Raw genomic sequence first — 14,439 nt, 5'->3', positions numbered from 1 at the left:
TTGTCAAGCATAATAAAAGTTTATTCTAACTCAGCAGTTCGACACACAACATTATAAATTAATTCACTTTATTTAAGATATAAAATTGCAAAATATAACTATTATAAGTATACTACTGGAAATAAAACTATTATAAGCAAAGTTTCCTTTGCAAAAAAAGAAAAATAGTAAACGACAAAAAGTAGTAAAACAGACAAAGGACTTAATAAATAAAAAAACTTTAAAAGCTTAAGTAAAAAAACCTATATAAATGTACTGGAATTTTCAAAACTCGGAAATTTATAATTTAAAATATCAACCAAAATACAAAACACGAAACGAACTGCATAAACTCACCGTACGAAAAAACACATGTGTAGATAAAAACTGCCTAAACCTCGCCTTGCGCGATTATATGACCCTCCTGACCTCGAAGAAGCGCTTGAGGTAGTATATCTGGCCGGCGGTCATCATCACCAGCACCATGCACTCGAACACCGCCCACATCACCACCCTCGTGTTGGTGTTGTCGTTGACTGTTGTGATGGTGTTTGAAAATTACAAGCAGTATTTCGAGCAATTTACTTGATATCAGCGTGTGTCTTGTGTGAACGCGCTTTTGGGGAAAGGAGTCTTGTTGTAACCTAACGGGGTTTTCCCAATATTTGCTGAGTCAGCAAAAAATGAGTTTTTGTCTTTAGTTATTAAAAATATACTTTTCTGATTTTTTTTATATGTTCAGGTAAAGTGGGTTAGGGATAAGGGTATAAATTTAATAAAAATTATAAATTTTCGTTTATTATTTTTTTGAGTCAGCAAATATTAGGGAAAACCCCGTTAGAATTAGTGATGTACCGGACTCACTATCCGGGTCCGGATCCGGCCGGATATTGCCATTTTTGTCTGATATCCGGATCCGGCCGGATTCTAATTTGAAAAAAAAGTCCGGATCCGGGTCCGATACATCACTAGTTAGAATACAATCGGACCCGTTAGATTTATTTTTACCCTAAAACCAGTGTGTACCATGTTTCAACGCACTTTAGCGGTTCAAAGTGCGTACCCGAGCGGAAGATTACTACGAGAGTAAATGTCAATTGAAAACTGGTATTCACTATCGAAATGTAAAAGTAAAAGTGGTTGTTTGAGTAAAAGTACTGTTAAGCATGTGTTTGAGTGTTAGTTGAAGTAAACAAATATATGAATTTATTCTTTCAAAAATTTATTTTGCAAACTAAACAAATATATTGTAAAATATTATAAAATAAAGTATTGGTATGTTCCGAAAATCACCATGTACCAGACAATCGTTATTACAACTTGATTTTATTTTTAAAATAAGAAAATAGTACCAAGACTTGGTTTTTTCAATTCGATTTATCTACTTTTACTTGTAAAATTATCAACGTTTGAACTTTTATTTTCCTAGACTGTATAAAATAATCTTAAAAGCAAACACTGTTTTGCAATGTTTAAAAAGATAAAATGCATGCCTACCTTAAAATAGTTTTCCAACTGTCTACAGTTAATTAAAATGCCATAGTAAGTTTTCGAACTTTTAGTTCCAAACACATATTCAAAAATTTAAATTTTGTTAAATAATGTTCTTGCTTTTAAAAACTGTTTCTTAAAAAAAATTTTCTAAGAACTTCTTTCCCTCAAAGAAAAATACGCGTAAGCTACAAATAACAACTTACACAGTTTATTAATAACTTTACACTAATTATTTAATAACTTACACAGAACTGTGAAAAAAACTTAATATAAAGTAAACAGAGTAATTTTTCAGATAATTTAATGAAAGTAAACCATTAACCACTTTTATGCATTGGTTTGTTCAATTGAAAACAATTGTTTTTTCTTAATACTTTATTAAATGTTAATACGTTAAGTTGCATTTGCCTACACAAAATGTTTTCTGTCGATTTTGAACATCTCAACAATTTTGTTGCTTTTTAGACAAAAACACAAACTTTTTTATCCACGATTTATAAACAATTTTATCTGCAAAACTTAAAAACCCTTTAAGCGCTTGCTTAAAACAACAACATTGTGTTAATATTTCCCAACAACAAACTAAAATACAACAGCTACGCATGCTTGTAACAGCAAGCATCAGACTTGCCAACCACAAAAACAACATCATTTAAATTAAATAACCAAATCACATTCACAAGTATTGAGCGATTTTACATATACACAGTTAGTTAGTTAATCCTATCGAGGCACAACTAAATACTAAATGGAACTATAAGTTTTATCAAAAATTTATCATAGAATTTGAGGAAAACGTTGAATATTAGACTGTTGAAATATTTAAAACAACTTGTACTAACACTTTTTTGAAAAGCTTAAAGCAAAAAATTATGATCTTTTTTTTAAATCAACTGTTCCTATAATTTTCATACAAAAAATATGAGTAAGTAAATGAAATTTTTGCAACTAATGTGATAAATTTTTAAATTAAAGTTAACTAAAAAATATCTTACTTGAATGGAATACAAATGAGTAGCAACTGTATATTTAAAGCAATGACTTGTAGGAAAGTGATACTCTACGTAAGAGAAAAACAAATCATTTACTCATGTAGTTCTAAATCTAAATAAAATTTATAAACTTCAGTACAGAAGTAAGGCTTAAACATATTTCAGTGAAGTTTTCACTGATATACATAAAGCTAAAGTAAGAAAGTTTGGTAATTATTTTAAGAAAAACTAATTATAAATTATTTTAAAGTTTATAACGGAAAAAATGTACAATATTCAAGTTAAGTATTTCAAGTAAATGTTATTGTTAAAATTAAACTTTTATTTAAAAATGCTGTTGATTATTATGTTTAAATTGACAGGCGGGCCATTTAGTAAATGAATTTGAAAAAAACCTTATCGAAAAACCTATTAAAACTTTGTATGTCATTCAAAACTGCAAGTATTCACACGAAATGGAAAAATTTCAGTCTTAAAAAATTTCTAAAAAAACATTGGTAGCACCTTAAAACAAAAGAGTTCAGTAGAATTTTTAATTACAATAAACACTAAAAAAATATGTTAATTCAAGTATATTAGTTCATATAAAAACATTTTGTTAAAAGTTATCTATTATTTTGATAGCATTAAAATTTCAACATGTATATCATTTGAAAAATTACTTACATTTAACATTAACTATTCTGAGTCGTTGAAAAAGTTATTAATGTAAATTTATTGTATGCAGATTTACTTTAAAACTTTTGTCAAATAAAGAATTGAAAGAAAACTCCACTATTCATGGTTAAAATGAAGTTATTTGATCTTGGTAATTTGATAGGGAATTTACATCAATCACAAACCAATCAACTAACTCGAAACTATCAATCTCTTAATACACGATAAGTTAAACCTTATTTACTTTTAGAAATATTATTAAATTGTTATAAATAAAATAAACAAACTAGATCTGTGGATTCTCTCTCTGACTTCCATATACTCCTGCTCGTGTTTGACTGCGGTCATGGCCAGTGAAAGATCTTGAATCATGTCTTCCAATTTGTTCTTGTGTTTTTCTGCATGTAAAAATCATTATACTGTTATAAACATTTGTCATCCTAACTTGAATAGTTTATTTGCTAATATTGTTGAACACTTCTAAATAAAATGATTTTTTTTTACGTGGCAGATAAATTTTAAATTACTTCTAGGAATAGAAATGTAACTATAATATAACCTTATAAACACAAACTAACAAACTATAGTATATAATTAGGTTGTTTTCAAATAAAACAATAACTTTTACTTTTATAACAAACCTGTATATATTAATATACAGTTCAGAAAAAATAAGCTGAACTCTAATATTAACCGATGGCTTCTATGCAGACTGTATTTGTATATTGTATACATGAAGGCTTTACTACTTTTTGAGGCGAAAAAAGCCAGTCTGAGTTAACAAAGAACTAGCCTGAGTTTATAAGAAAAGCAAAAATATAATTAATAAGAGCCAAAAATATATAAAACACAGTTAACCACGCTTTAATATTTTAAAGTGCTAAAATTATAACAAAATGACTTAAAAAATCATTATTTTTATAAAAAAAGATAAAACTGAAGTTTTTTTTTACAAAATAGCCTGAAATTTGGAAATTAAAAATTTAAATTTAAAAAAAACAAGTCTGAGTTTTTTCAAAAAGTTCACTCTAGCCTGAGTTATTCTGAGTTATACCCTGTGTATATCAATGTTTGAATTAATATTAATATTTATGAAAACCCACATGTGTTAAGCAAAACATCTTAAAAATAACTTAATAAAATGGCGAAAGTTACAAAACTAAAATTGCAAAAACTAAATGATTTTAATTTAGTTTTATAAAAAATTTACTTATGGCTTCTTTGTGCAAATTGTTCTTGTTATACAAATTTATTTATAAACCAGATCAACAAATGTTCAGAAAATTTAAAGAGTTTATTTTATTTCAAATTCACCTGTTTTTGATAATAATTGAAATTATTTAAACCAAGACCTTTTTTTTTATTTTTATAAAAAAGCTCAATTTACTCATTTTTTTAAAATCAAATGCAATGGAAAAAGCTTAAAACGTATCTACAAAATTAAACAACAGTATCGATGCTAGAATTCTGCTCTGCACTACTTTAAATAAGCTATATTTTATTTTACTTATTTAAACAAACACATACCTGCTTCCGGTTTTTTCTCTGCATAAAAATAAAATTAGTTAAAATCTAAATAAATTCTTAATAGTTTAGATAAATAGAACTAAAAAATCAAGCTTAAAAAAACTTTAAACTTAAAATAATTACTTCAACTAGCATCTTCTTTATATGAGATGTTTGTTCTACTGTCTATACTTTCATTTAAAACATTTAAACTGTAATAAAAACCTAATTTAATAACAGAAAACTGTAACCGAGAAATCTCTAATGAACATACAAGTATTAGACTTGTTAAAAAAATCTCATTGAACACTTTTTGCTAAAAACAATATTTAGAGTTTTAAATAACTCTTAAACTTAACTCAATTTAACTTCTAACCAGCACATTTCGTTAACTGTTTAAAATCAAATTTATTTTGTCCACATACAAATAGGTAGATTTTGGAATAACATATTTTTGTGTAAATAAAAGTCTACACTACTAATATTTTCGTATACCTAACACTTTTTATTACCAATCGAATAAAAATTTTATATTTAATAAATATTCAAGATGCATAAAGCTATTTTTATTTTAATTCTAAAAACGTAAAAATATTTTTTATATGTCAGCATCTTTTATAAAATATCTACAGCACATTTTTACTAAACGAAATAAACCAGATGGAAAAACGATGTCTGAATAACTATGTAATAATTACATTACCAGCATCTTAAAACAGTATTAAGGGCATAGGGGGTTTGGGTGGTAAAAAGTTTTAGTTTGGGCCTCACGTAAGGAACCTATCGTAGTCTCCGACTTTGACCGGCTATATCTTAAAAATTATTTTGGGTTTAAAAAATTGTTAAAATGCAAATATTAGCTTAATTAAAACTCAGTAAAATAAGACCAAATTGTGAAAAAGGTGATTAACCCCATCTACGCCCTTACGTGCAAACTTTTACTTTACAAAACAATGATCTACGAACCGGCGTCCTCCTTGTCTTCCTTCTTATCGTTCGAACCACCGGCCTCGATGCTGAACATGACGATCTTGGGCGTCATGGTGGACATCTGGTTGCCGAAGCAGAACTTGTACACGCCGTCCATGTGCGCCACGAACGTGTACTTCCCGTTCGACTCCTTCGCCCCCTTGTACACGCTCTTGCCGTCCGGTCCCGTTACCTGTGTGGGGAAAATATTTTTCATAAAGTATGCACAAACTATTTTACAATGTTAGGACAGGACCATGTCAGGTGTTGTAACCAGTGATTTGGGTGGAGAGCAACTAATTAAAATTTTTTTTTATAATGGTTATATAATTGGTTTGTAGAATAACCCTGTCTTGTTACTTGCAAGTTGGTGGGGGTGAAACAAAAAAAAAGTTTTTATATTATTGATAAATAAAATTTTCATTAAAGTGTAAAAAGTTATTTATTATGTGATTATCAAAACTATGTAAGTGTAGTTATGTATTGGAGAACGTAGATAATTGTGGATTGGAGGCAACAGTTTATCTTTAAGTGTTAAAATGATTTTACTGTTATATGAAAAACAATTTTACCATGTCATAAAAACTAGTTAGTTCCATTTTGTTATCTATAATTTGCTAATTTACAATTTAGAACGACCTTATGTTTTATAAACTTTTTTGGTTATTTGACTAAACTACAAAATTTTTTAAGTTGTGATTAAAAATAATACGAAGTCTCAATATAAATTAATACATATGTTATTAGAAATAAGCATAGTAAGGTGTTTTGTTAAATATACTATTTTGCTACGAGTTTTGATTTGTAACACACATGAAGTGGTAGAACTTAACTTTCATAAGTTATCAACTTGGTTTTTCTTTTATAAGTAGTGTTTCAAAAATAAGCAGAACTAAGAAACATAATTTACAATAAAAAATTTCATTTACTTTTAGATTAAAATATTAGTAAGGACTATGTGTAGAATTAAAAAAAAAACTTCATAAAAAATTTAGCAGAAGGTATAAATAAACTGAGATGACTCTTTTTTTTTTGCTATTTTAGTTTTAGCATTTCATAGGGAATCTATTGGATTTACTGATTTGAATAACATATGAAGTAAAAGTTATTTAAAACTTTAGCAAATTAGAGTGTATGATAGAAACTATACTAAATAAGGTCAGCTTGAAAGAAACAAGGCCGAACAAGTACGCCCTAAACACTCAGAGAAATTATAGTTTACAAAAATCTAAAACATTGTCTGTTAAATAAAAACTATTAGCTTAGATTTATTCTTTTAACTTTACTATCTGTTTATACTTTTAAAACATAACTATTCAAGTTTTAGTTTAAATTTACCAATTTAAAAAATTACTCAAGGAGATTAATTTAAAAACAAGCAATATTTTTTCACTTCTCTAAATCACACATAGTTATTTTAATTACGTTAAAGTCATAAATTTTATACCATGATAAGTTATCTAAAAAGTTATTAAATAGTAATAGAACATAACAGCAAATAATACAAACTTAATACAACTAAATTTATATTACTTGAACATATTTAAATAAAATTTTTGATAGATATTACAGACCACTTTAGGAAGTTGTCAACAGTACTTAGTTATTAGGTTTTATAAACTATGCTGCAAGTACAACTTATTTATAATAGTATAAACTATAAATAATTAAATAAATAATACTACAAATGATAATAATATAAATAAATAAATACTATAAACTGTGAAATCTTAAAATAAAACTTTAAATAGCAATTTATCTGAATAAGAAAAGCAATGTTCAAATTTATAAAAGTTATAATAAACAAGTGTGTCTAAAACATAACTAAATAAATCTTATAAAACTGTGTAAAATATAATCTAGATCATTTCTAACTAATTTGACTCAAAACACATATTAAATGTTTTTATTCAAAACTACTACTTCAGTAAAATAAATAATACTTGAAAATTAATGATAAAGATCTACTATACAAACTCAAAATATTTTAGGAAAGCATCAAAGCTCAGCAAAAATAAACATACTAAAATTTAATCAGCTTTTATTTATTTACATCTATTTTACAGCAAATTTGGCAACAAAAACATAAATTATTAAAAAAAAGATTACTAATCAAAACAGCTTAAACTTTTATTTTTTTATTCAAACAATTCAACATAAATTTAAAAGACATGTCATTAAAACAAAGCACTCACTGAAACATCAATGTCAAGGAAGCCACCCTCGGCCACTTCGAAAGTCAGTCCCAACTTGGTGCCGGTTTTGGCTTCCTCAAAGAAGCACTCGTCGGCGTGGGCGTCCACCGTGATGAAGTAGGCGTTTGCTGCGTTCAACAGGCAGCCAAGTGCCAACAACGCTCCTAATAGTTTCATTGTATTTATATGTATGATTCTGAAAATGATTATGAAATTTGTATTGGTACATGTGATCTAATAGTAAACATTTTAAATTAAGATTTTTCAAAATTTGCTATTCTTTAGTACATAATATTTTATTTGTAGTATTAATTATTATTTTTAATGTTTACCATTTTTAACTAATATGAGTTATTTTAGTGCAACAAAAAAACTAAATAAAACTAATTAAAACTATGAAATGCCATGTGTTCCTGACTAAATTAATAATAATATAATGTGACTACACAAGTTGTATTTATTATAATAATTTAAATCAAACCAGAATAGTGCTTTTGAATTAAACTTTCACTGAAAAAATTTACACTGTATTTCAAAGTTTTTTTACATCTTTTTTACAGCAAAATATTAAAGATTAATAACAGACATATATTTTTTTTTACTAATGAAATAAACAGAAAATATTGCAATGTGTAGTAAATTTTTAAAATTTACAATTTTGCTTACTTTAACAATTGCTTTAAAGTATTTAAAAACTACAAGACCAAATACTATAAAAAAAGGGTTGAAAAAAATAGAAAATATGTTTAACTTCATATGCTAGCAAAGACTAAAAAGATATATAGATAAAAAGTCAGTTTTTAAACTAAAAATTTTTATTTTGTCAACAATAATAGCCCTATACAATGTTTAACCTGGTTATGTATCAGGTATCAGGTTAAAATCAAAGTTGTCAACAAAAAGTTTGTTAAAAAGCATTAGTTGGCAAAACACTGATTACATAATGACTTGACCTTGCTTCAATATTTTTTTGAGATGAGTAATATAAAACAAAACACTCATTAAAAAAATTAAATATAATTAAAGTTAAAAAATTATTTTGTGTTCATATAAATACTTGAATATTTGTAACATTAGTTGTTAACAAATCAAAAAAGACCTTTCTAAATCGAAATAATATTATTTCTTGTGTTTTCTCATACTTGTCAAGAATCTATTTTTGTTTTGAATTTTAATTTTTCTTTGACTGACATATTTTAGACTATAGAACAGGGTTTCCCAAACTTATTTTAAAAAAACCCCTTTAAAATAAATAAAAAAGGTATGGTCCTCCAACAAGATTTCTCAAAAAACTAACATTAAAAAAGCCTCTGAACTTTTTTATTCATTAAACATCATCAACTCTAAATAATGTAGTATAAGTTTCAACTATGGCCTTATGGCCCCCTAAATTTCTTTAAGTTTTTATCTATAATATCTAGTATAAGTTTCAAAACTACTATTAAATACACCTAAGACCTTTTTTGCTCTTCCTCATCAACTCCTGAACATTTACTTAAGTTTCAAATTATGACCTCATGGCCCTCATGTGGCCCCTTTACTGCTTATGACCCCTAAATTTCTGTAATAGCTCCAAAGGGGATTACTTGACCCAATTTGGGAAACCCTGCTCTAGAGTTTCCTGATGTAGTTTTTCAATCACTTTAACTGGGTACTTAATTTACCAACTTTTAAAATACAGTAGAAGTAGAAAAGAATATGTTTTTTAAAGGGTCAGCTGCAAATCTATGACATTCCGAAAATGTTGTTATAATAGCACTTTTGTTTACAAAAAAAATATTCAACTGGTATCTTTTAAGACTTATATATGTACTTTTAAGCTCAATTAATTTATTCCTTTATCCACCTGCCAACTCTTGATGTAAACTAAACACAACTAAGCAGGAATTGGCAAACTGTGGATCCCAAGCCAAATGCTGCCCTCAAGGTCAAAACCTGGAAGCTCAAGGTACTTTTCTCATGAATTGTATTTTTTGGAACAGTAAAAAAAGGTTTATGATGAAAACTAACAAATTGAATGTTAATTTGATAATTTTTTAAAATTCTGTTCTTTTATTGCATATTTTATTATTTATGGTTAAAATAGTATTTTATTTTAATATTGAATGTTAAAACTATTTTAGAATAACTGTGGCCCACTAAGTAACTTTGAAAGCCCTGCGACTTTCAAAAGCTGACCCGTGCTCTAAACATGCTTATGAATATTAATTTACATCGAGCAATGTGAAATACTACAAACATGAGTTAACTTTAAGGTTGGTTATTAAAAATAAGAGTATAACAATAATATTAACATGTTTTTACTATTTTTACTTTTTAGTGATCAGTATAAATTGCTCTACATGCAGGGTAAAACATTAATTTATTAAAAGAAAAATAAAAGACATGAGATTTTTTTTGATTTTTTATCATTTTTCTTATATAAGAAAAATACTGTTATGACAAAACTTTTAAAAACTTAATCTTTACTCTTTGCAATCAGTGTACAAAAAAATACAATTTTTGAGTACTATATCATTGCTGATCTGATCTGATAGAAAACTAAACAAGTTCATTACTCAGTTTAGTAATATAACTTTATAATTTAACACTAAAACTATTGACAATAGGAAACACTTTGCTTTATATGGGTTACCTGTCCTTAGTCAAAAAAATTGTCCTGAGTGACCTTAAACTGAGCTGAGTCATTTTAAGTTTTTTAAATCTTGAAAAAAATAGTTTCAACTTTTCAAAGCTAAAAGATTAAGTTCTTCCACAAATATGTTTAAAAATAACAAAATATTATAAGTAAACAAAATAAATTTCATTCAAAGATTATTATTATTTGTCCTTAAATTAACAAAAAACTGTATAACTATCCTGAATTTTTTATAAAAAAAAACTATCAAGTCATCCTTAGTAAAAAAAAAATCAAAATACCTAGAGTTTTCCTGAGCTGTCCTGAGATTTTTTAAAACTTCTAAACATCCCAAGTGTCTGGAGTGAGTGGCAACTCTGTTTATGGTATTAAAAATACCAATTTTCAACTAAATTTATTTTTCAATTTCTAAAATAGTGTGACTTGGTGAAATAGGGTTTAATAATAGCATTGAAAATTGCTACATTGTAAGAGAGAAATATGCTAGTCTTACATAAGGTTTGCCAATCATTAATACTAACAAACCAGTCAGAGTGACTAAAACTTGCCAGATATATATTAAGATAGCCTAAGTTGAACCAAATTAAAAAAAAACCAACAGTGATTGCTAAAAATTGGAAAATGTAACTTTTATTAGCTAAAGGATATAGGGGAGATAAAACATCTTATTCACAATTTGATCTTATTTATAGAGTTTTAACTCAGCTACAAGTTGTTGTTTACATAAATTTAACACTCAAAATAATTTTTGAAATATTACCAGTTAAAGTTGGAAACTACAATAGGTTCTTTATGGGAGGCGTAAACTAAAATGGGAAATAATTATAAATCACTAGAAATATATGTTTTTCTTCTACTATGTTTTTTGTGATAATTACCTTAAAATTTCAGGAAATGTTCCTTACAGTATTTAGAAAATTCTGTTGAAACAAAATATTTAAAAAAAAAAAAAATATATGACAAAAATGACAGAAAAAATGGTTTGTTTTATATCTTAATTTTTTTGCAACACAATTTTCTAAATAGAGCAAGAAACATTTAATGAAAGTTTGAGGTATTTATCTCAAAAAATGTAGAATAAGATAGCTTTTTAGTGCAAAAGTAATTTTTAGTAGTTTTATTTTGTGCCTCACATAAGGAACCTATTGTTACCTCCAACTTTAACCTTTTAAACTATATCTCAAAAATTATTTTGAACTTTTAAATCTGTAAAAAGCATTTTGTATGAAATAAGATCAAATTGTGAAAAAAGAGCTTCACCCCTATGCCCTTAACTATTTTAAAATACTACAATAATAATAAAATAAAATTGGTGTCTAATTAGGCTATATTTTATTAGGCTAAAATTCTTAAACGATTATTTGTTGTATTGTAGGGTGCTTATAAATCAAGCAAACTTTGAGTTTCCAGCTAATTATTTTTTTTACATTTGGCAAATACCACAAAATCACACTGTATAAAATTTTAATTGATTTTCTAAAAATCACCCCAATGCAAACTGTGTAGGACCCACAAAATAAACCTTAGAGTTTTTAACTGGAAATGTTTTTACATGTGGCAATTATCACAAAAACACCTTTTGTAAGTTTGAATTTTATGGAGGCTTGAACTGATTTAAAAAAAACTTAGAAAAAAACTTAAAAACATGATAAAAATTAGATAAAATCAAGCTATGCCTCTATAAAACTTAAGGCCATGGGGGGTAAGCCATGTTTTTTACAAGTTGATCTTATCTTATATATTTTTTTCTAAGCTTCAAGATGATTTTTATTGTTTAAAAAAATTTAAATTATTTTTTGAGATATGACCAGTCAAAGTCGGGTTGCATAATACGTTCCCTATGGGAAGGGAAAACTAAAACAGCAAAAAAAGACTATTTTATTAAAAATGTATCTCCTACATTTTTCAAGCAGTCTTTTTCAAACTTTCACAGTCTAATCTTTATACAATAACAAAAAATGTCATTTTGGAATTAAAAAAAAAATTGTGAAAACATTCTTCTTTTGAAAAGAAAAACTTTTTTTCTTTTATTTTTACATAAAATTTTAATTTTTTTTAATTATTAAAATTCATAAGTAACGTTTTTTTTTTAATATAAGGAATATTTCCTGAAAATTTGAAGAAGATTGGTTTGAAAATGAAGGAGATAGGTTTTTAGTAAATTTTTAAATTTTCAAGAAAATTGACCCAAAAAAAATTGTGGTTCATATATTTGTATTGGAAACATTTTACAAAAATGAAATATATTAAAAGTTAAATAATATTTTTAAATTTTATAAAAACTGGCTTGTAATTTGTATTTAAAGCTTTCATATAAAATCTAAAGTTAATTTTTGTAATAAAAAGACCCCCCTATGGCCTTAATTTAAATTGTCTTAACTTTTTTTGTAAAAAATTTCCTGTTAAAAACTTTAAAGTCCACTATTTTTGGTAACATAAAGTTTGCACTAGAGTGATTATAGATTATCAATTTGTACCAAGATAAAAGTTACTGTATACTATCTAAAATGTTGTACAAGGTGTTTTTGTTGTATTAGCTGAAAACTTTGCCTTATTTATAACACCCTTACTGTTCTAAAATCTTAAATAAGTTTCAAACTTACTAGATTGAAATAGTCGATGACAGAAATATATTTATAATAAATGAACTTTGTGACCACTATTTAAAAGTTTGTCTTTGGTTGTTTGTTTCTAGATACTAAAAAACTACTAACATAAAGCATACTTTAAATGAAAGAAATTTGTAAATACTTCAAACTATGGTCAATGGATTGGTGTGGAGATTGACCTGTTGATTTGTAATATGCACATTATTTGCTTGTAAAGCTTTTTTTGGCTATTTAATTTTTTTTAGTAACAAAAATGGCAAATTTAAGTTTAATGTATACCATTTAATTAAAAAACTCAAAATTGCCAGTCTTAGCTTGAAATTAAGTTTTATAATTATGAAGATAATATTGAAAAAGTACAGTTCAGTACTACTTATACTGGCATAATTCTGAAACAACTGTCAATTAATATAATAATTAATTTTCACTTTATTCTGCATCAAACCTTAGTAATGCAATTTATGAAAATTTAGCTTTGTTTACAATTAATAGTTGTGTGTAACTCAACACAGTTGTAAGACACGTCCAAAAAAGAAACAAAAAGGGCGAAATTGTTATATTCAGAGAAAGATTTAAAATAAATAACTCCTTTATCTTTTTTTAAATATTCTAAATACTAATCCAAATAATTTAAACAGGTTTATTTTAATGAGTTAATGATTTATTTTACACGAATAATGTTTATATTCGAGCTTAATATATTTTCTAGTGCGTGTTATATTTCGAGTAAAACGTGTTAACTTCTTATCAGCACTTTAAACTTAGAAAAATAATAAGTAGCTAGTATTTTTAACTATTTTAAAATTTAAATAAGATCTATTTAATTTATATACTTGAAATTAATTTCTTTAGAATAAATATATTTTTAAATATAATTAAAAATTGACTGATATATAAAATAAAACTTTTACTAAACTACCAACGTGTATGTAATCATCAGTCTTTTGGAATAAAACGTCTTTATTTCTTAATTTTTCATTTTGAGTACGTAAGTAGTCTGATTTCAGTATATTTATTGGAAATTCAGCATCTAAAACTAAACATAATCATAAAAGTTTAACACTTGACTTAAACCTACCGTACGACTACTAAAAAATTTTCAAACTATTTTGTGAGCTTTTTGTACTCATTTATTATTAAAACAATTTTAAAACAAGTAGTCAAACACTCGTTTAAGTAATCAAACACTAAAAAAAGATTTTTTTTGAAAAAGTTTTTACTTAAAGTCAGTTGTTAGTTGTATAGTAAGTGTGTGTATTTTGTTATATGATAAAAAATCAATAGTAGTTTAAAAACAATCTCAAAAGCTATTAGTCAAAACGTTTAGTTTTAAATTTAGATGTTTTTGATTAACTTTGAAGACTTTAAACAATTTTTTTACTATAATTCGTAGTTTGATA

The 14,439-nt window shown here is 26.0% G+C and overlaps 1 protein-coding gene across 1 annotated transcript; it reads right to left on the bottom strand.

Annotated features, from left to right (window-relative positions):
* On the bottom strand, window positions 1-7,984 carry LOC145837288 (transmembrane emp24 domain-containing protein 2-like). Its single transcript, XM_082945094.1, has 4 exons — window positions 7,793-7,984; window positions 5,595-5,790; window positions 3,410-3,520; window positions 1-515 (listed from the first exon to the last, which is right to left on the bottom strand). The coding sequence occupies exons 1-4, from the start codon at window positions 7,967-7,969 to the stop codon at window positions 391-393; spliced, it is 609 nt and encodes a 202-aa protein (XP_082801220.1). The 5' UTR covers window positions 7,970-7,984; the 3' UTR covers window positions 1-390.
* Between the last annotated feature and the right edge of the window lie 6,455 nt (window positions 7,985-14,439).

Source organism: Thalia democratica, chromosome 5 (assembly GCF_965202585.1).
Source record: "Thalia democratica chromosome 5, ktThaDemo2.hap1.1, whole genome shotgun sequence".
NCBI classification, from domain to species: Eukaryota; Metazoa; Chordata; class Thaliacea; order Salpida; family Salpidae; genus Thalia; species Thalia democratica.
The sequence above is the reverse complement of the archived record's forward strand: the minus strand, read 5'-3'. Positions and strand labels throughout refer to the sequence as shown.

Coding starts and splice junctions, on each gene's coding strand:
- LOC145837288 (XM_082945094.1), bottom strand. CDS start 7,969: ATGAAACTATTAGGAGCGTTGTTGGCACTTGGCTGCCTGTTGAACGCA. Junction 3,521..5,594: donor GGAAGACAAGGAGGACGCCG/GTTCGTAGATCA, acceptor TTTTACATGCAG/AAAAACACAAGAACAAATTG. Junction 516..3,409: donor AGAGAGAATCCACAGATCTA/GTTTGTTTATTT, acceptor CCATCACAACAG/TCAACGACAACACCAACACG.